The 20,840-nt window shown below is 41.9% G+C and overlaps 1 protein-coding gene and 1 long non-coding RNA gene across 2 annotated transcripts in view; one reads left to right on the top strand and one right to left on the bottom strand.

Annotated features, from left to right (window-relative positions):
- Positions 1-12,891, bottom strand: part of LOC128110648 (uncharacterized) — a 104,812-nt gene extending 91,921 nt beyond the window's left edge. The window contains exon 1 of the long non-coding RNA XR_008218264.1: positions 12,613-12,891. This is a non-coding gene — a long non-coding RNA (uncharacterized LOC128110648). The remainder of the gene's footprint in view (positions 1-12,612) is intronic.
- Positions 11,907-20,840, top strand: part of Prkar2b (protein kinase cAMP-dependent type II regulatory subunit beta) — a 105,810-nt gene continuing 96,876 nt past the window's right edge. Inside the window, exon 1 of the mRNA XM_052738287.1 lies at positions 11,907-12,357. Coding sequence (XP_052594247.1) covers positions 12,054-12,357 — 304 coding nt within the window. The 5' untranslated portion in view covers positions 11,907-12,053. The remainder of the gene's footprint in view (positions 12,358-20,840) is intronic.

Genomic DNA, 20,840 nt, shown 5'->3' with positions numbered 1-20,840 from the left:
TAGGTTTTTGTCGACTTGAGACAAGTTAGAGTCATCTGGGAGATGGAATATCAGTGAAGAAAACAGGTCCTAGACACTGTAAGAAAGCAGGTTGATGGCTGGCTCTTGGGAACCTATTCATCATACTGGGTTGCCTTGCCCAGCCTAAATACAAAGGGAGGTGTTTAGTCTTGCCACAACTTGATATGTCTTGCTTTGTTGATACCCATGGAAGGCCTGCCCCTTTCTGAGAAGGAGTGGATGGAGTGGGGAAGGGGGCAGAAGAGCAATGAGGGAAGGAATGGAAGGAAAGGAGGGAGGGGAAAATGTGGTCCCGACATAAAATAAGCAAATAAATTAAAAAAGGAAGGAAGGAAGGGAGCGAGAGAGGGAGGGAGGGAAGAAGAAAGGGAGCAAGCAAGCAAGCAGGTTGAGCAAGCCATGGGGAGCAAGCTAGTAAGCAGCACTCCTCTGTGGCCTCTGCATCAGCTCCTGCCTTGAGTTCCTGCCCTGCTTTCTCTCAGGGATCAAGTGTGACCTGAGAGTTGGAAGATGAAATAAACTCCTTTCTTCCCCAGGTTGCCTTTGGTCATGGTGCTTATCATAGCAATAGAAAACAATAATTCTGTTTATGTCGCAATAGGAAGAAGCTCAAAACCAGATGTTTATAGTCCATTTGTAGAAAGATGAGTAGGCTTAGAAACAGCTTTTTTTTTTTTTTTTGAGACAGGGTTTCTCTGTGTAGCTCTGGCTATCCTAGAACTCACTCTGTAGACTATGATGACCTCAAACTCACAGAGTTCCACCTGCCTCTGCCTCCCAAGTGCAGGCATCAAAGGCGTGTGCCACCACCACCCAGCAAGTTTTCTGTTTTGAACGAAGAGTGGGCTTCTGGTCAAAGAAAGGTTACTTATATAAAAAGTAGGAGATGGAAAATGGATCAATGCAAACAGTTTGTAGGTGCAGCAAACACTACACAGGACACAGAAATCATTTAGAATGCTAAGGACCGTTTGACCCAAAATAATAAAACCAGCTTTGGGGAGAAAACCTTTCTCTAATGAGTAAAAATAAAAGTTCATAACAAAAATGTATAAAATGAGTAAGGATATTAATATTTAGGTTATGTTATGTTGACAAGTGTGTATTATAAACATGAAGAGAATCTCACTGAAGATACGTATTAATATATGTCAATAATGAAAAGACTGGCATTTGATAAATACAATTGTGAATGTTTCACATTCTCTCTCTTTTTTATATCAAACTTCTGAATGTTTTAAAAGGAAACATAAGTCTTGGGAGTAAAGCATTGTTAGCTTGAGAGTAAAAAAAAATATTGTCAACTATTTTTTTATGAGTAATGCTGACCTGTGTCCCATTTCCTGTCAGCATTAGAGGCTCTCGCCATTATGCAATTAAGCTGTCTGGGATGACCACCCGACCCTGCCAGCTGTGGGGAGATGGAGGCGCTTTAGAAGAGGCAGCCCTATGGAAAATGGCTGTTTTGCTAACTGCTTTGGCAGGTGGGGATGGTGAATCTGAGCCAGCTCTGCATAATGGTATCAGCTGCGGAGTTCCTCCTGTTCTACCTAATGAGGAATAATGGAGTGCCCAAGCCTTACCCCAGCAACCAACAGAGGAAGCCTGGCTCTTTGCCTTTCCCAGTGAAGTCTTCCAGTGTATTCTTTTATATCATCCTATTTTTCTTCATAATTTCATAATTTGTTCTTTATTTATTTGCTTTGTGCTTTTTCTCCAAACTGACTACAAAGACAGGAGAATTTTTGCTTTATCCCAATGGTCTTTCTGTGCAATGACAACTCCTAATGTGGTGCCTAGAGCTGAGTAGGTAATATGCATAATGTTGAGTTCATGGATATATTCTCTTTCAGAGAGCCCCTGCATCTATTAAAAGAAGCACTCCTTAATCTGTGCCAAATAGGTAAATCTCCACATTTTTTAATCCTGGGAAGTGGTTGCACTTCAAATATTTTCCAAGGCTTCTCTGATTCATTTTCTTGGTGCAACTTTCAGCATTAATATTTCCGACTCATAACTTGGTTCACGAGGTAGTATCCTGGACAAACTGTTATTTCATTGATGACAAACTCAGGCCTTGACTACCTACCTAAAAGCTTCCCAACCTCCCTGGATTGCTGCATACCCCCAAAGGCATGTTTCGAGGAGCTCTTTAAATGGCAGGTTCTATTTAAACACCTCGGGAAGCCAGGTCAGGCTGTGCTGCTATCAAGACTGAACTGCTACTGTGGAGAAAACACTGCAGTACAAACAATATTTTTGCCCTCACTCTACACTCCTTCAACCCTTCATTTTTTGGAGACCTTGTGAATACAAGGCATGGTTCAAGAGAAATTTCCAAGAAAAACAAGCCAAGAAGTAGCAATAGTTAGAAATACTAACATTAATTTTACAGCCAGTCCTGGTGGCAAGGCCTGTAATCATAGCTACTCCGAGTCAAGATAGAAGAATCTCAAGTTCAAGCCCTGTCTGGGCTACTGAGTGAGTTCAAGGCCATTCTAGGTAGTTCAAAGAGATCTTACCCCAAAATAAAAGGTAAAAAGGGGGTAGGTTGGGGGAAGGACAGTGCCCAGTGAAGGAATGCCTGGCTAGCACGTGTAAAGCTCTAGATTCAGTTTCTGACACCTCAAAACTTTTTAACTTAATCACACGTGCAAGTGCATACAAGCAGCAGATCTAGCTATCGGTATTCTAATATTGATGACCTCACCTTTATATGGTCACTGAGGAATACCACACAATAGTACTCGATCACAACCTCTCTCAGGGCTTGCCTATACTTTATAGACTTCATGTGGTTTTCTTAAAGCATCTGTCTTTCTGAGACAGCCTTATTCTATCACAATCTCCTGTGAAAACTAAATCTTCCTAACAGCTGTGCTTCATACCATCAGTGTCTGCAGGAAAAGGTTGGAACCCACGTGTCCCTCACTGAGTTGTTAGAATTCCTTGAAGTGGTTCTCTTCATTTTCTGTGTAGCAGGGCAACATCTTTGAAAAGGATGTGGCCACTAAGTAGATTTCTAGTTGATTGAGTTTGCATATATTCTACTGATCTTGTTTCTACCATTCAGTAGTTGGGAACACTTAGGGAGGCCATTTTAAATTTCAATTTGTCCTCATGTACAAAATGAAGACATTGAATAAAACCAATGATTTAAAATACTTAGCAACAAAATCCCTACTTCAATAAGATGTTTTGTCAAAGCCTGAGAAATATATGACCAAAAGCTTGAAATAGATTATAATTTTAATTACCTTACACTGAAAATTTAAAAATTTTTCTGTGTCCATTTGAGTATTAAATATACTAATTCCCATGTGGAAGGTACGGTTCCCTGGATGTCTGTACCTGTGGGAACCCTCCTGCAACCCCGAGTAAGCAGGCTAATAACTTATGGAATCCTCCTGCAACCCCCAGCAAGCCGGCTGAAGAGTTTTTTTCCCAGATTAGTTTCCAGAGACAGACTAAGTAATCCCACAAGTAGAAATATATATAAAGTAGGAGTGAATGATTACTTCTGGTCAGAGCATCAGAAGTAATCATGAAGGTGTCTATGATACAGCACTCGTCCAAAGGTCAGATTTATAAATGGGCAAGGCAGGTGAAGATTTCCAAGTGGATAGACACGACAAGTGACAGCTTGGAACCAGGAAACTGAACAGCACTGCTCAGAGAAGATAAGTTTTTCTATGTGTTGGTAGCATAAATGAAGTATGGAGAATTTGAGCTAAAGCTGGGAAATTAGACATAATCAGTTTATAGTTCATAATTATGACATTGCTTTTATTCTCTAGGTAACTAGAAAGCTACTGGAGGATATTTTGTGTTTGTTTTTTGTTGTTGTTTTGTTTTTTCGAGGCAGGGCTTCTCTTTGTGGCCCTGGCTGTCCTGAAACTCACTTTATAGATCAGGCTGAGCTCACCCTCACAGAGATCCACCTGCCACTGCCTCCCGAGTGCTGGGATTAAAGGTATGAGCCACTACTGCCCATCTTAAGTTTTAATTGCTTCCCCCGCCCCCAGAAATGGGGTTTCTCTATGTAGCCCCAGCTGGCCACTGGAGATTTTATTGCTGCAGTTTTTCTTCTTCCTTCCTTCTTTCCTTCCTTCCTTCCTTCCTTCCTTCCTTCCTTCCTTCCTTCTTTCCTTCCTTCCTTCCTTCCTTCCTTCCTTCCTCCCTTCCTTTCTTTCCCTCCCCCTGTCTTCCTTTCCTTCCTCTTCCTTTTTTTGGTTTGTTTGTTTTGTTTTGTTGTTGTTGCTAAAGCAGAAAATGATGTAAACCAAAAAAACTAACTTAGAAAAGATTTCTCAAGTAATGTAAAAGAGACTAGAGACAGAGGGCTAATTAGGAGACCACAGTCTTGGAGAAAAGTGACCAAGACCCATTCAAGGACATGTCTTGGACCAAATCGTGTCAGTGTCCACACTCCCCAAATTCACCCATTGAAACCTCATCCTTCAGTGTGGTCATATTTGGAAATGGGCTCTTAGTGCAGAGGTGGATTAAACAAGGCTGTAAGGACAGGTCCAGTCAATAGCAGTGGCAGCCTGAGAAGAAGAGGAGACACCAGAGCACTCTCCTCCCATGTGCATATCCCATGAAAAGACCAGGTAAGCACATTGTAAGGTCACCTGCAAGGCAGAGGAGAACCCACCAGAACCTGGCAGGCAGGCCCCCTGCTGCTGAACTTCCATCTTCCCAAGTGATGAGAAACCCTATGTGTGGTGCTTGCTGTACCAGTCTGAGCTCATTAAGATGGACAGTGACATTAGGGGCACAGGGAGCAGACTCAGCAGGACTTGACAGTTAATTTGCTCAGGAATGTGGGCCATGGAAATCGGTGACTTTGAGAGTCTAGGCCAGTGTCATGATGTCATGAGACCATTTACAGAGCCAGAGAATAAAAGACGGGGGAAGAATCATTCTGAGGAACAAAATTTGATTTTTATTTCAAATAAGTGCTTTGTTCAATTCGGGATGGAGGTTCTTCCAGCAGACAGAGTTAAAAGGCTGAACACAAATCTTACTTCCTCTACACTCATCTGCCAATGTGTACCACCACAGACTTATCATATATGGACAAAATCATTAGGGTACAATGTACCACATACTGAAGAAGTTTTATGTCCAGTAAGAGAAGGTGGCTATTTCTGTGTGCTGGGTAGGTCTGACTTACATGTGTTTTTATGACTCTAGAACTTCCTCACTGAAGAACTGGAAAAGTTAAGTCTCTCTTCAAAATGGTAAAGAGAACGAACATGATTTAGACACCCTCAAGGACCCTCTTGTGTTCTGATACATGTTTAATTTGTTTCTGTGAATGAGAAAGACTAAACAGAGTTTAGTGGACCACACAGTTCAGCAAACAAAAGATACTATGACCTTGAAGTGGGATAAATGGCAAACTGTTTTCCAAACAAAGTACACATTTACTCTAAAAGGGCTCAGAACACACAAAAAAAGGCACATTCTACCCTGCAGGAATACAGATTAGCAAGAGAATTCTACATCTGGGAATCTTGAATTTCACTAGGGCAATGGAAATACCTCTGTTAGAGAAGTTGAGCAGAAGAGGAAACTACTGAAATAGAACATGACATTATGAAACAAAGGAACGCTTCATAAATGTTCAACTACATGAAGAAAGAAGTAGGGTGTTAGAGAATGCCTTAAGGAGCCTGGCCCGTGAGAGTGCCTGTGTGAGCCATCAGCCTCTGATACCTTAAACTTGAAGAAGCGATTGGGGATCTCCCACTCAACACACAGAGCAGCCTTCTCAATATAGGAACTGTAGTCTCTGTTTTATGATTTTGTAACCTGGACATGCAGTCCTTGTGACCTAACAACTACTGTAGAAATGGATTCAATCAAACCCACTTCTCAAAGGGCCTTGCAAGCTCCTTCTATAAGCCATTTCTCCTACTGTTTAAATGGCATGGTTTGTAGACTGTATATTGTTGTTTCTTGATTCTCCAATTTAGAATTCTCATTGGCTATATGTTACAGAATATCAGGATTTACTGTTTATAGCTCAAAATTCTACAGCATCACACACACACACACACACACACACACACACACACACACACACACACACACAGAGAGAGAGAGAGAGAGAGAGAGAGAGACAGAGACAGAGACAGAGAGAGACAGAGAGACAGAGAGAGAGTCATACTACACTTGTTAGTGGTTTCCACACTCATATTTTACATTATGATTACATACGTATTATTTATGTCTAAGCCATGCAGTATTCTGTGAGAACCTGGATTTCTCCAGAGTGGACTGTAGTGTTTTCAATGTCCAGTTTTCTCTGAACCCATTATTTATTTGCTTTCCAGACTGTTTTTCAGAGATGAACACGACCAAACCCATAAGATCACTTACTGCTTCTTTTCTCTTTCTTTGAGGACTTCTTTAGACGTGTCTTCCATTTCCTGCTCCATTGAACCCAGATGATATACAGACCTGCCAAGTGCAGCTATGGTGGTCCATGCCCACTGCCACTCCAAGAATCATCTGTATAGAAACGGTTAAAGCTACTGGGTTTTATGAGATCACTCGGAGGGTAGAGAAAGATGTCAGGGGGCTTTGACATTAGAAGTCAAGAGGGTAAAGGCATGTTCACTAAAGGAGACTGGAAAGACGAGCTTTGGAGACAGGAAAAGAACAGAGAGCTAAGAGGAAAAAGTGTTTCCCTGGGTTCCTCAGCAAGGCAGCCTCTCCATCAAGCTAACAGACAGACCCTCTTCCTTCTTAATTGCTTTCCTCTGACTAAGTCAGGCCCAAGATGATCTCCCTTTTGATTAATTGAAAACCAACTGCTCTGAGACTGTAAGTCATCTGCAAAAGCCCTTCCCCTTGTCACAAAGCAAGTCATAGTTAGCACTCCCACGAAGGAGAGGGGATTATTCAGGGCCAGACTAGCAGGAGGGTATCTCAGTCAGCTTGCCTCAGAGAGGTTCAGTTGGAGAAGAAACTGTGAGGCCACAGAAGAGGTAACAATTGCAGGAGCAATGTCCCCTGGCAGGTCGGAGGAAATGGGAGCAGTCACTGACTAGAGGGGACAGAGGTGTGAGCACCTTGCCCATTTAGCCCATTCGGTCACCTCCGTCCCCTTCAGAGGCACCCAGTTCGTCTGCGCTCTGTGAGACACATATGCTCTTCCTGGTTGGCTTCTTCTTGCGGACCCCTCCACCCAGGCCCAGCTTTCTGCACTCTCTAGTTTTGTTAAGTGTGCTCAAACTTCATGCAATTTTCATTTGTTCTTGTCTCTTTTCCTGTTTCTTTTTCTTATTAAATTTTCTGTTAAAAATTAACTATAGGGAAAGAGAAGGTGTAGCCAGGTCAGGGTAGAGCTGAGGGGAGTTAAAAAGAGGAACTGAGTGTGAACAGGATCAAAATACATTGTGTGACATTCTTTAAGAATTAATAATTTAAAAATTAACTACAAGAGGGGCTGAAGAGATGGCTCAGAGGTTAAAAACAATGACTGCCCTTCCCAAGGTCCTGAGTCCAATTCTCAGCAACCACATGGTGGCTCACAACCATCTGTAATGGGATCTGATGGCCTTTTTTGGCCTGCAGGCAAACATGCAGATAGAACACTGTATATAAAATAAGTAAGTAAATCTTTTAAAAATTAATTGTGACAAAATAAACATAATACAAAATTGTCACTTTATCCATTTTAAGAATACAATCCAACAATGTTAAATATATTCACATTGTTATACAACCAATTCAAAACCTTTTCCTTCTTAGAAAACCAAAACTCTTTCCCTGCTAAAACAAGAAATCTACCTCCTGCTGTCCCCAGCCCCTGGCAACTGCCATTCTTCTTTCTATCTCTATGAATTTTGATGATTTAACTTACCTCATATTTGTAGACCCAAATTGTATTATTTTATTAGAATTAGCTTATTAAAATTAGTATAATGTCTTCAAACATGTGTCAGAGTTTTTTCCTTTTAAGACTGAGTAAATTAAAAGCAATTATTTTAATTTTATTGGGGTTTTCTTATTTTTCTGCTTATGAGATCCCCCCAGTCCCTTTAATTATTTATTATTTTTGTGGGATTTTTAAAAAGCAGAGATAAATGTGTGCACAATCTGTTCTTCAAAAGGAAAATCATATTCTATTTGTGAAATGTGCTGTTTAAGAACACACTCTATGATACTTTTTAAAATCACCTTAACTTTTCAGGACCTAGAATAGAATTACAGAATGAGTTTGCATCTAGTCTGCCTTGAATCTAAGAGCATCTTATGCTTTGATGTTAAGCAAAGAACTCACTTCTGGGAGATATCTTTCAGCATGAGTATAAGCACTTGCACAGGGAATCTAGTATAGTGTTTCACATATTGGTGTTCCCAGACCCCAACATATGAAGCATCTAGGAATGTGAGCAATGCATAAATTCTTAAGGCCCACCTCTTGAATCTAAAAGTCTAGTAGTGGCCCGAAGCACCAGTATTTTAGCCTGGTACTTCGGCTAGGCTAACTAGGGAATCGGATTCTTTTAGGATTTGAGAACCTCTAGTCTTTCTAGACATCACCCTGCAAAACTTCATCTAGAAATTCAACATTGCTTAGGTTAGTCCAAACTCTAAGATTTATAGGCTCCAAGGTAAAAATCTTTGGCAGACATGTTGTGAGTTGCCTATATCATTTCTAATCCAAACACTTAAGACTTTTCTTTGTAGATGAGTCAGGTCTTGTCAAGTATGTATACTGTCACATCCTCATCCTACATGCCAGTGGCTGCACTTACTAGACCATCTTGGTCAAGGTCAGGTAATCTCCAGGATGGTCAAGACCATGTAGTTGGATTTGATTTCTTGAGAACCTTAATAGATAAAACAAAACCATAGTCATTGATGAAATTCTGAAGGTGTATAAAACCAAGGCCTGAGACGAGCACAGTTCCTATATGCTTTCAACTGCTTATTTTTCGTTTCTCTTTTCCTTTTTCTATGAGTGCATATTCGTTTCTTGTACCAGAATGATTTAATTAAGATACACCCTATTGATAGGACATGCTAAGTGACTGATTGACCATAGTTATTATTCTGCATTGTAAAGCTTGCTCAAACCATTGGCTTATTCTTGATACTGTCTTGTCTTAGCAGTTGTATTAAAGCAATTTGGTATCTCTGTCCAGTTTTTGTATGTGGAAATAAATTTGGTAGCATTCTTATTGCATTCAATGCTGAGCACTTAAAATTCTTTTGCAACTGCTTCTAGTCTGATTATCTGAGAAACTAGTGCAAATTGCTTTGTAAACCAACAACCGAAGAATCAATAGCACTGATGTTCTTTTAAAGAATTCAAGATGAATAGTCCCTATACGACACTGTCATTCACTCAAAGGCTCAAAAGAAAGTACTTTACAATGAAAGCAAAGGAAACCCTAAAATACTGTCTCAAAGGTTATGTGGTGGTGATGAAAGGCTAGAAGATGGTTTGATAAGTGAAAATTTGTTCTGAGAATAGTTCCAGCATAACATAACAGGAACACGGAATGAAGCCTTTCTTTTTTCTGGTTATGGTCATTGACTTAAGAATTGAAGCAAACAAAAGTTATCACGGCACTGATTGCAAAGATAGTTTATACATACTTGCTCTTAATATTATACTCTTGTAAACCTTCCAGGATGATAGTCCAACAGGTCATCTAACTCAATTACTAATTTCATGCCCAAGCTACTTCTATAGCTCTAAAGAAATGAGAGCTCCTGGTGTTGTGACTGATGAGAGAGCCATCTACCATGCCTCATATAAGCAATCTATGAAGTTGGGAACACATGTTGGAAGATGATACTTTAAAACACAGCTCTTGCTAATGTTTGCAAGAAGAGTTTCTTCTTTCTTCTGTCCTTGGGGGAAAGGTATTGAACATCATGGCAGAGACTAATAATTGCTCCCAGACATGGTTTTCCTTCATCTCTAAGTATTTGCATTCCCCAAATTTTCCCATTGTAGTGTTGAATTGCTATTGTTGTGCAACAAACTACCCCAAAATTTAGAGGCTAAAAAACCTTATTTTTTTTATTATTATTATTTAATGCTCACTAACTCTGTGGATCAGAACTTTGGTCAGGCATTTATTATAGGGCTAGAGTGACTTCTAAATACACCATTGGCCAAAGCGGTCACAATCCTACTTCCGTTCAGCTCCTGGTTTAGAAATGGCAACACATGGGCTTGTAGGTACCATTACTTTCATTTTCAGGAAATGTAATTTGTGCAACTGATAAGTCCAAGCCAAAGAAAAGATGAGGTATGTTTGCTGTGTGTGTGTGTAGGGGGTGGGTTCCCTGTCTCCTTCCCACTTTCCTCTCAGCTGATTTGGACTACATGACTGGAGGTGGAGCAGCCATAAGCCCAGGATTACAGAGCAATGAGCTTGAAAGAGTGTGGATTCCCAGTTACCACTGACTACCACAAAGGCTTTCAATAGGTCGCTTTACAAGACAGAGAAACACAATTTCATCTTGTTTTAACTTATATAGCTTGCGTTTTCTGCTGCATATGAACAATGATATTCATAATTAATGTAAATATACATGAAGAAAGATGATAGAAATGCATCTTAGATTATTGGATCTGTAAAACACAATAATGCTTATATGGTAGAGAACTAGACTAATACTGTATTCCATGTGAAGATCACCACATTTTCTAAGAGTTTATTTGTTACACACTCCCCAAATACAATTTAGAAGCATTTTAAAAAACAAAACAAAACCAGCATTATTATTATGAGGTTAAGAGACTGAACTTGAGAAATGAATTCCCTTATGGGAAAAATACAAGATGCCCCTTGTAAAGATGTATTTTTTTTTTTAAAAAGTGGTATTTCTGAGTTCTAGTTTTTGGGTTTCCCGAGTCACGTAATTTGTCTTTTGTGTGGGCAGAAAGGTAAATGAGAGTAACTAAAGAAGAACAGCCAAGCGAGCGTGAGCTTGGAGTGCTTTCCGATGAAATGAGCGTCGTAGAAAACGAAGGATGTGTATTTAAACAGCGTTTAATTTGGCAAAAGATAAATTTTTTGTGCTTCAAAATGCTTAGAATAGGCTCGTTTTAAAGACAAGGGCTTCCTTTAAAAAGCACAAATGTGTAGTTCTGTTTTCTTTGTTTTGCTATATTCGAATTGAAATGAATCAAAGTGTCAGGAAAGGTTTTAAAAATAAGCAGTGAGGCTAACCACGCAACACACCTTTTGTTGTCTGACCACCTGTCCTGAAGACCCTGTGTCCTGTCCGGAGGATATCAACTAACTTTGATAAGTGCTTCACAATAAAAGCTGCCTTTGTCTCAGCAACCAGTGGGAAATGCACCAAGCACGCCATGCAGAACATCTGTAAGGCAGGCCATCACAGCCAGGTGGCTAGAAGGCGGAATAAAACCTAGTGAAAGAAAAAGTATGTTGTAACAAACAAGGGGCAGTATTTCTTTTATCCAAAAGGGAACCAGTACAGCTGTAGGACTGTAACAAAAGATATCATGCACGTTTTTCTTGCGGTTGGATTCTAGGAAAAGAAAAGGCAGCACCAAGGTGGAGGCTGAAGTTTCAGAACAAATTGCGCGACACCAACTCTGAGTGGGCTTGGGCAGAATGATGTGTAGGATTTGCGCAGGGAGCTCTGGTGGAGCGCGCGGCCTCGGCCCCACGCCCTAGGTTCCCGCTGCCTCCACCGGGAGGCCACTTGCAAGGCGGCACTGCACCCGCCCTCCGGGTTGCCATGGTTTCCGGGGACCACGTGGGCGCGCGGGCGGGGGCGGGGCGCCGGGCGTGGGGCGGTGCAGGAGCCGCGGGAGAGGGAGCGGGAGGAGCTGGAGATGCTGCCAACCCTCCCGGGCTGCGCTCGCTCTGCCGCTGCCGCCGCACGGAGCAGCCGCGCCGGGGGCCCAGTGCGCCGCGCTCGCAGCCGGTAGCGCCGGGGGCGCTCGCTCGGGGGCCGCGCAGCCCGAGACCGGACCGCGGAAAAGGGGCGAGGGCGGCGCCCCGGCGTGCACAGGCAGCATGAGCATCGAGATTCCCGCGGGGCTCACGGAGCTGCTGCAGGGCTTCACGGTGGAGGTGCTGAGGCACCAGCCCGCCGACCTGCTGGAGTTCGCGCTGCAGCACTTCACGCGGCTGCAGCAGGAGAACGAGCGCAAGGGCGCCGCACGCTTCGGTCATGAGGGCAGGACCTGGGGGGACGCGGGCGCCGCCGTCGGGGGCGGCACCCCCAGTAAGGGTGTCAACTTCGCCGAGGAGCCCATGCGCTCCGACTCCGAGAACGGCGAGGAGGAGGAGGAGGCCGCGGAAGCAGGGGCGTTCAACGGTGAGGACCGGCCCCCTCGCGCCCTGAGCCCTGACCGCCGCGCCCGCCTCGCTCTCGAACCCCGCCTTGCTCTTGAACCCTGCGCTGAGCTCCCCATCTTCCCCACCTTCTCTACCTTCCTATCCCGCCCACCCCCTCAGCACCCATTTCGGTCTCTCCCACTCGCCCACCTTCCTACTCGGCTCTCTTGTCATGCCCTCCCTCTCTCTGGAGGTGGAAAAATGAGAGGTTGAGCTCCCGCAGCCCCTCGCTCACCTCTCTTCTCTGGCCGATTGGGGTGGGCATCTTGCTGGAAGGTTAACTTTCCCGTGGTTGGAGATGTCTCGGTCTCGGTCTCGGAGAGTACCATTGTGCATGAAGGGCGCTTGACGCCCTCTTTTCAGCCCTTAAATTTATTAATGGAGTGTTCGGGGAGAAAAGGCGAAGCGTTTAGGACTCAGTCAGAGGAGTGTGAAATCGGACTCACTAAAGTAAAAAAAAAATTAATGATAATAGCTGTGACATCGTTGGAATACGAATAATTTATTATTTTCCAATACCATGTGGTAGAGATATTTTTGGATGCATAACAAAGGATCGTATTTAGCCAGATATCTACGGGGTCTTTGGAGTGAGGAAGTAGACCAATGATTTTCTTTCCTTAAAAAAAAAAAAAAATCGAAACATATATTGAATGGTTTTGATTTTTTTAAGTGTATGGGAAAAAATAACACCATAGGAAGCTCTAAGAGCATGTCGGCTGTCTTTAGAATGAAAAGCCAGTGAGTAGCTGTAAGGACCGCGCCAGACACTGAGGCTAGAAAGAATGAATGAGAGAGAAAGGAATTTTCTTAAATAGCTGCTTTTGGTGAGTCCCACCCCTTGTGCTTACCAGCCTCTCCTTGACACACCAGACACACACACATGTTTACAATGACCTGTGTTTACACAATGTACCAAATCCCAGGCTTTTCATGAACCCAGGCTAAAATGCCATGATGTGCAAATGCACAACTGTTTTCTTTGTGGTGTAAGGCAAGCACACATGCTGCTTTTGTTTATTTATACTGCTAGTGATTTGTGTGTCCACAATGCATTTCATACAACGAAAACACTTACGTGCTGTTCATTTCCTTGTGTCCCTTCCTAGGAAGAGCTTCGTTTCTTTGTAGAATTAATTACGTGTTGGATGGGTTGTAAAATTAGTGCATTCTTAGCTTGTCTAAAACACAGAAACCCTGGACATCAGTGCTCTGTGAATGTAAAAGGGAGGATAGCTATTTAAAATCTTAATTTGGGACAGTTGGGTGCTTTGAGGTAGGGTAATCATGGTTTTAATTGTTCCCACACCAAATCAAATGTGTGTCCCGCTGGGAAGGAGAACTAGACAACGTTTTATGTAAATGAAAGGGAAAGCCAGTGTAGATGGTATAGAAAGGACAGTGGCATCTATGGCTTGCATGCACATGCACTGTGTATCTGTGACATGGGGATGCACATGCAGGCCAGCGATACACAAAGGAGAAAGGGACTAGTAGCCTAGATGGCAGGCAACAAGGAGAAGGGAGCTTAGTAAAGAACCTCTACACTTTAGTATATGATGTTAATATGGCTGAAACCTTTTTAATTCTCTTGGAGCATGTTGCATTGATTCAATTTCTCCTTGTCCTGCACATTGGAACAAAGAAGTGCGTTTGTAAGCAGTAGGAGTATTTCTTATGAAGCTTTATATTCTTTGAGTCATCTTTCCTACAAAAATGACTCAAGGTCAGTTGTAATAAATACTTAACTGGTTACACCATTTATTCCCACCTCTACCTCCAGGTGTTTTAGAAGTTTTGACTCTACCCTAACACAGTTTGATCAGTGTCCAGCAGGTGTGTGTTTGGCATTAGTATAACCTCTATTGGGGATAGTTCTTTTTTATTTTTCTAACCAACACTCTTATTCTCGTGTAAGTAAATTGTGTGAAAAACAGTTTAAAAAAAAAACAATTGTATGCTACAGAATGCTTGGCAGACTTTTTTGTGAATGGCCCTTTCTTACTGTGGACATCTTATAATCTGGATCACATTTTTTCAAATAGCCCTTTAACCAAGTGCACTCTCTGGAGCTTGAATTTATACAAGGCCATAATTTACCCAAACCTGGTCAAAGGAGGGAGTGTGTGTGTGTGTGTGTGTGTGTGTGTGTGTGTGTGTGTGTATACACACACACTTTAAGATAGAACCGTTTGTGAAAAAAAAAACACATGGGGAATTGATCAAAAACCTACAAACCTATTAAGGTTATGTCTATATCCAGGAGAATGCTGAAGAAAACCCCCTAGACATTGGGTCATTCTCTTGACACAGCAGAGAATAAGCGTTGGATGACCTCAGTCCTTGAGGTACAGCACAGGGTTACAGGATCAATGATGCTTATTATATTTCACATGCAGCTTGAAGTTTGATTGAGAAAATAATATTATCTAGTACCTATCTTAGAGAGCTTTTATGAGTAGGTAGGACATAGTTTTATTCTTTTCTTTATTCTTTTTTTTTCTTTTTGGTCAACAAACATCTCAGGTTTTCTGACCACACTTTGAAAACACTGGTTGGTGGATCGTGCTGATCATGACCATAAGGTAGCCTCTCTCCTTACTAATGGTTAGAGAAAGGGCTGCCATTTGTTGACAGTTTTGGTGTTCTAGGTCCTCTGTAATTGCCTTAGTCCATCCTCCCAGCTCCATGATACTAATGAGGCTGTCACTTATTCTGTGTTTTATAGTTAGTGTGCTGCAAAACCAGGACTGGCACAGACGAACCTTACTTCACCCCTGTACTCTTGTCTGCCAGGTTTATCTGAGGCCACCTTGACCTGTGCTTCTGTCACATTAGCTTGTTCAAGGTCATGTGCAGAGCTCGTAGTAGCAGAACTGGGTTTTTACATGGGTTTGATCTTGAGGCCCAGATCACCAGGAAGTTCTTAAATGAAATTTATTCCGTGGGTTGACTCACAGGTCTTGTCCCAGGTTTTTTTCCAGTACTGGTAATGGGTTTGCATTGTTGGCTCTTGACTTCTCTCATGAATCATTTCATATAAGTGATGATATTACGATAGCTTGAAGGTAAGAGGCAAGCTTTTGACAATGAAACTGTTACCTGATAGACTGATAAAGATCAAGTCTATGACCGTGACCTCCTGTATTGTGGTGGTTTAATTAGGAAGCCAGGTCCCTGTAGTTATTGGAAAAGTGGTCTAATCTACTGTTGCAGTGATGTGGCCATCCATGGTGCCTGATGTGTAACGGTGGCCTTTACCTCCTTTCCCATGGATTCTTTGATTTGTTGGTAGAGTTCCTATCTATTCTTACTTATTCATATAATGACTTTTTTTTGGAGGGGAGGTTATCCTCTGATCCTGGATTTCAGGCAACCATAAGTAATAGAATGTTAGTAGTTTATGGTGACTCTCTAGGGAAATTTCTAGAAGCTAGAAAGAAGCTGGAATGGAGACTGCTTGTCATCTACTCTGCCTGCCTCATCCTGATATGTCTGTCCTCTGTGCAAGGGTAGTATCCCTAAAGCTGGGACTTACTAATGGGTTTACAGTAGGCCAGATCGTTGAATCACTATTTAAATTGGAGTAAAATGAGTGGTAATTAGACAATCATCATGGTTGGATCTTGTGTAGCTCTGAATTTCTCAGATGGTTAAAAATAAAATAAATATAGCTCAAATTACCCTGATGGATTGACAAATGGTAAAGAACAAATTACAAAGGGTCACTGGCAGAGCAGACAGTGTGGGATGAAACCTAAGCAATCTGTTGAACTAGTTTTCTGTGTTACAGGGGAAAAGAACTAAAATTAAAAATAAAAACAAAGCCAAAAATGTAGAACCATACCTTATACAGCAAGAATATCAAAGATGCGCGTGTGCGCGCGCACACACACACACGCACACACACACACACACACACACACACACACACACACACACACCCCTTCCAGGTAGCAACTGATTCTCTTAAACATGTGACGTCTTTGTCTGAAAACCTTATCTCACTTTAAGTTTTTGGGGCAGGGGTGGTGGTGGTGGTGCAGGGTTCGAGACAGGGTTTCTCTGTGTAGCTTTGGAAAGCCTGTCCTGGAACTCACTCTGTAGACCATGTTGGCCTCAAACTCACAGAGAGCCTCCTGCCTCTGCCTCCTGAGTGCTGGGATCAAAGGTGTGCGCCACTGCCGCCCAGCTCTCACTTTGATTTTTACAACTTAAAGTAGTAGGGACTATATAAGATACAGTCAGGTCTTTGTAAACTAGTTTCATAGGTATGTGTACTGCATTCCAGTGACGGCCCACTGCTCTTTCTCCCACAGCCATCGTACCCATCAGTCTCTTTCCCATGTGTGTGACTTGCAGTTTTGTTTATAACCCATTGCATTTAACCATGGCCATCAGTGGGAGCCTTGGGTAGAACTGTCCATTGGAGGCTGATGAGGTCACCAAGGGTAACAGCTGAAGGCAAGCACACGCCTCTCCCCGACTCTGAATATCAATTAGTTTAATGGTGAATGGTTGAGTTCTTTATGTCTTTAAGATCAAGTGAAATTGGAAAGAGTCATTGTGGTCATGGTGTGGATTCAGAGAATAAGGCTCTTTATCATGAGAAGAAATGACTAAGGGGGAGGTAAAAGTATCAGTGTGTCTGAAGAAATTCCCTCGTGTAATTTTGAGCAAATGTTCTTTACTTCTGGCACATATGAGGATTTTGTAACTTGCTTAAAAGTGGAAGCCTGTCTGAATGGCTCCTGTGACTTACTTAAGCTAGATGGCAAAGGCAGGGAAGACAGTCTGCTAGCTTCACAAGAACGTGCAACCTGTTGAGTTCACAGTCAATTGAAGGAATCCCTGTGTGGGCTAACTGTTGGGCTGGCCTTGAGCTCTACTTGTCTCTGCCTCCCAAGTGATGGGATTACAAGCCAGCACACCATGTCTACTTCCCTATACGCTTCACTAACAACTGCTTTCTCTGGTGCCATATGGCCGTCAGAAGATATGAGACAAAGCCAGTCATCAGCTCTTGCCTCCTAATGTGTTTCAACAACAAATGACAAAAGACATGTATTTTTAGCTTTCTAGTTCTTTTGTACAACAGACAAAAATTATAAGAGCCTTTAAAAAATTATATTAGATGTATTTTTATTTTAAGTGTATGAATGTTTTTCTCACATCTACATATATGCATACCACGTGTGTGTCTGGTGCCATCAGGGGTCAGAAGGTTTAGAATTTCCTAGAACTGGAGTTACAGATTGTTTAGAGCTACCATGTGGGTGCTAGGAACTGAACCTAGGTCCTCTGTGAAAGGAGCAAGTGCACTTAACCACTGAGCCATCTGTCCAGCCCCTTGAAAGTGCCTCTTAATATGTTTTGGATTTGTCAAATGTGTTTAGTCAGTTTGAAAACATGTGTAAAGGTTGTATTTTGGTAGTAACTTTAAATTCAGGCATTCATGGAGACGTACCATGCTGATAGCACTTGATGTGCCATCGATGTGTTAGTCCAGAATTCACACAGTTGTTACAAGGACTAGTGAGTTAGTGTTTATGGGGTCGTTAGGGCAGTGTATACAGCAAGCACTGATTACATGTTAAAAGACCTAGCTGATAGGAACTCTTGCAGAGTTATAAACTTTTATTACAGAGTAGCATTATCATTGTTTTATTTGGAAGCCAGTCTGGTCTCACTTTTTAGAAAGCTGAGGTAGAGCCGGGCGATGGTGGCGCACGCCTTTAATCCCAGCACTCGGGAGGCAGAGCCAGGCGGATCTCTGTGAGTTCGAGGCCAGCCTGGACTACCAAGTGAGTCCCAGGGAAGGCGCAAAGCTACACAGAGAAACCCTGTCTCAAAAAAACCAAAAAAAAAAAGAAAGCTGAGGTAGAACATTTGGGGTGATTCAGTGTGAAGCTACATTGCATAGTTGTAAATGTATCCTTTCAGCTTAGAATTGTAGGTAAGCGGTTTTTGTAGTTAAGGAGACTATGTGGTCATGGGCTGTGGTAGCTCCAAATCCTGAAATGGATTATAATCATGCCAATCGGTAAAATATTGAAGGCATTATTTTAGTTATGAGTGTAATCCAGTAGTAGTATCACAGATTTGTGATGTTCAGAGTAGAACAGTTAAAAACCAGGATTCTTTTCAGTTATAAGTATTAGGGGTTGAAATTGGAACATCACTGGCCTTGAAGTAGTCTCCTTTCTCCTGTTATCCACCAATAACTGCTTTGCAGAACAACTCAAGGGAGAGCAAGAAGCTAGGGGGGGAGGGCGAGAGGGAGAAATTTAAGAGGAACATCAGTGGGGCATGTGAGAAACTGAGGCAGGGCCCTAAGGGACAGTGGCGGCTTGAGGTGCTTGCTGCCCTGTCTGAATTAAAGTCAAGCTTCTTTCTGTAAGGCAGTTGCGAGCCTTCCGTTGAGGCTGCACTGTTCAGGGGTGGAGAGAGGAGTAAGTGTTGCATGGTTATTTATTGTTACAAATCTCACTCCATGGATTCCAGTACATTTCCAGCTGTCAAGATTTTTTTTTTATAGCTGTGTTTTTAAAAAAATGTGTGTTTTCTTTTCAGCCTCTCAAATACCATCAGAAAAACACTGAATCAGTCTATTAGGAGTTTATTTATGATGCCTTAAGCAAGCCATTTATCAGCAGTAGTAGCATTAGAGAAGGCTCCCAGTGGACATCTCAGAGTGAGGAGGGGAGGAACTGAGCACAGGAGATTGAAGTAATTGGCTACAGAGTCTCTGTCAGGTGTCCAGAACACCGGAAGGAACCATCTGTTAGAAGGAACAAGTGGGTGTGGAAAGCAAAGAGCTAAGAACTCCAGATCCCTCCCTCCCTCCCTCCCTCCCTCCCTCCCTCCCTCCCTCCCTCCCTCCCTCCCAGTCTCCTTCTCTCCTTTTGTTAATTTCTTCCTTTTAAAAAGAGACATGATAATTCTCTTTAAGTTTACTCTGGATCAATGAATTAATTCTTTCTCGAGAGATGGTTCTTAGAGCTTATGTGTGGTGCCTTTGTTTAGATGAAGCAGTTGAGAGGCAGAAGTCCCTATCTGAGTACAGTTGGTCTAGGCTTGTGAGTTTAGCCTTGTTCATATGTCAGTTTGTGCTGTTTGTAGTAACTCCTATATTATGAATTCTTTTTCCCTCATTTAGGTACATTTTAAAAGCCTGGACTAAAGAAAGGAAGTATATGTTGTTTTAGAATTTCTAGGGTTTTGTTTTCTCTGACTGCTTTTCATTGCAATGAAACTTTATAATAAAATAATAATAAACCAATAATAAGTAAACAATAATAATAAATAAATAAAATAAACCTAAGAGACGATGGGAAAAGCCAGAGTGCTGGTTCTTCTCATGTTCTAGCCTTTTGCAGCCCTGTCCATACTGTCTAGTTGTGACAAACCCCCACAGTAAACCCTCACTGTGATGTGATCATTAGTATAATTATTTCATGAGACCAAATTTTTTGTCTCAAAAATTCCAAATGACTTAGACTTTTCATTATGTAATTTTTGGAAATAACTAAAGCTAAGAATTTCAGGTCAAGGTTTAAATGAAAGAAAAACAATTGTAAAAAATCAGCTATGAGTCTGAGGTCAGCCCTACAGAGGGAGTTTCAGGACAGCCAGGGCTGCACAGAGAAAACCCTGTCTCAAATAAATTAATTAATTAATTAAAATAAATTTTAAAATCGTAACAAAAAATAACATGTGAAAAGTCAGCTACAAACACAGTTGGTACTGCATTTATGAAGGTTCTGGCAGTAGGTTCTACCATGTGTGGCTTAATATGTTTGGAAACTTTAAAAAAGCCATTCCAGTTGCTGCTGTTTAAAAATGTTTCTTAATTTAAAAAAGACAAAAGATCAAAATACAAACACACATTCCACATGAAAGTGAAGCCAAGAAGATATGCTGTGTACAGTTATTCCTGTGTCTGTTTGTTTTGGGCCTGACATTGTTTAGTTAACATCAGCTGTTCCAAGAAAGAAGAGTTCATGGTAGTGATATTGAGGGATTTTTCTTTCAGGGAAAAAAGCTTCCATTTAGTTAAGTACTAGTAGACCCCGAAAGCATCATTTCAAAAGGTCAAGTTAATTTAAAATATGACTTAGTCATTTCATTCCCAGTATTGTAAAGGGCTTATGTTAAATGGTCTCTTTTTTATTTATCAATAATTATTCTGAACATCTGGGGCTTCTTCCATCCCCTTACTAAACAAGGACTGTTAGAGACATGTTGCTTCATCTTCCCCAAAGTAAAGGGTGTAGTCAGGATTTGGAGCTGGCAGCTGTGGTCCTAACCCACCTAGGTCATGCTGGGTGGTGCCTGTGATCCATTTTCAGCTCTCACTGAAGTAATAGGGTTTAGAGAATGGATCAAGAAATGAGCTACCGGGACTGGAGATATGGCTCAGTGGTTAAGATCACCGGCTGGGCCGGGCGGTGGTGGCGCACG

This window comes from Peromyscus californicus, unplaced genomic scaffold (assembly GCF_007827085.1).
Source record: "Peromyscus californicus insignis strain IS unplaced genomic scaffold, ASM782708v3 Scaffold_15__1_contigs__length_86483966, whole genome shotgun sequence".
NCBI classification, from domain to species: domain Eukaryota; kingdom Metazoa; phylum Chordata; class Mammalia; order Rodentia; family Cricetidae; genus Peromyscus; species Peromyscus californicus.
This window is presented reverse-complemented; position numbering and strand designations above follow the sequence as displayed.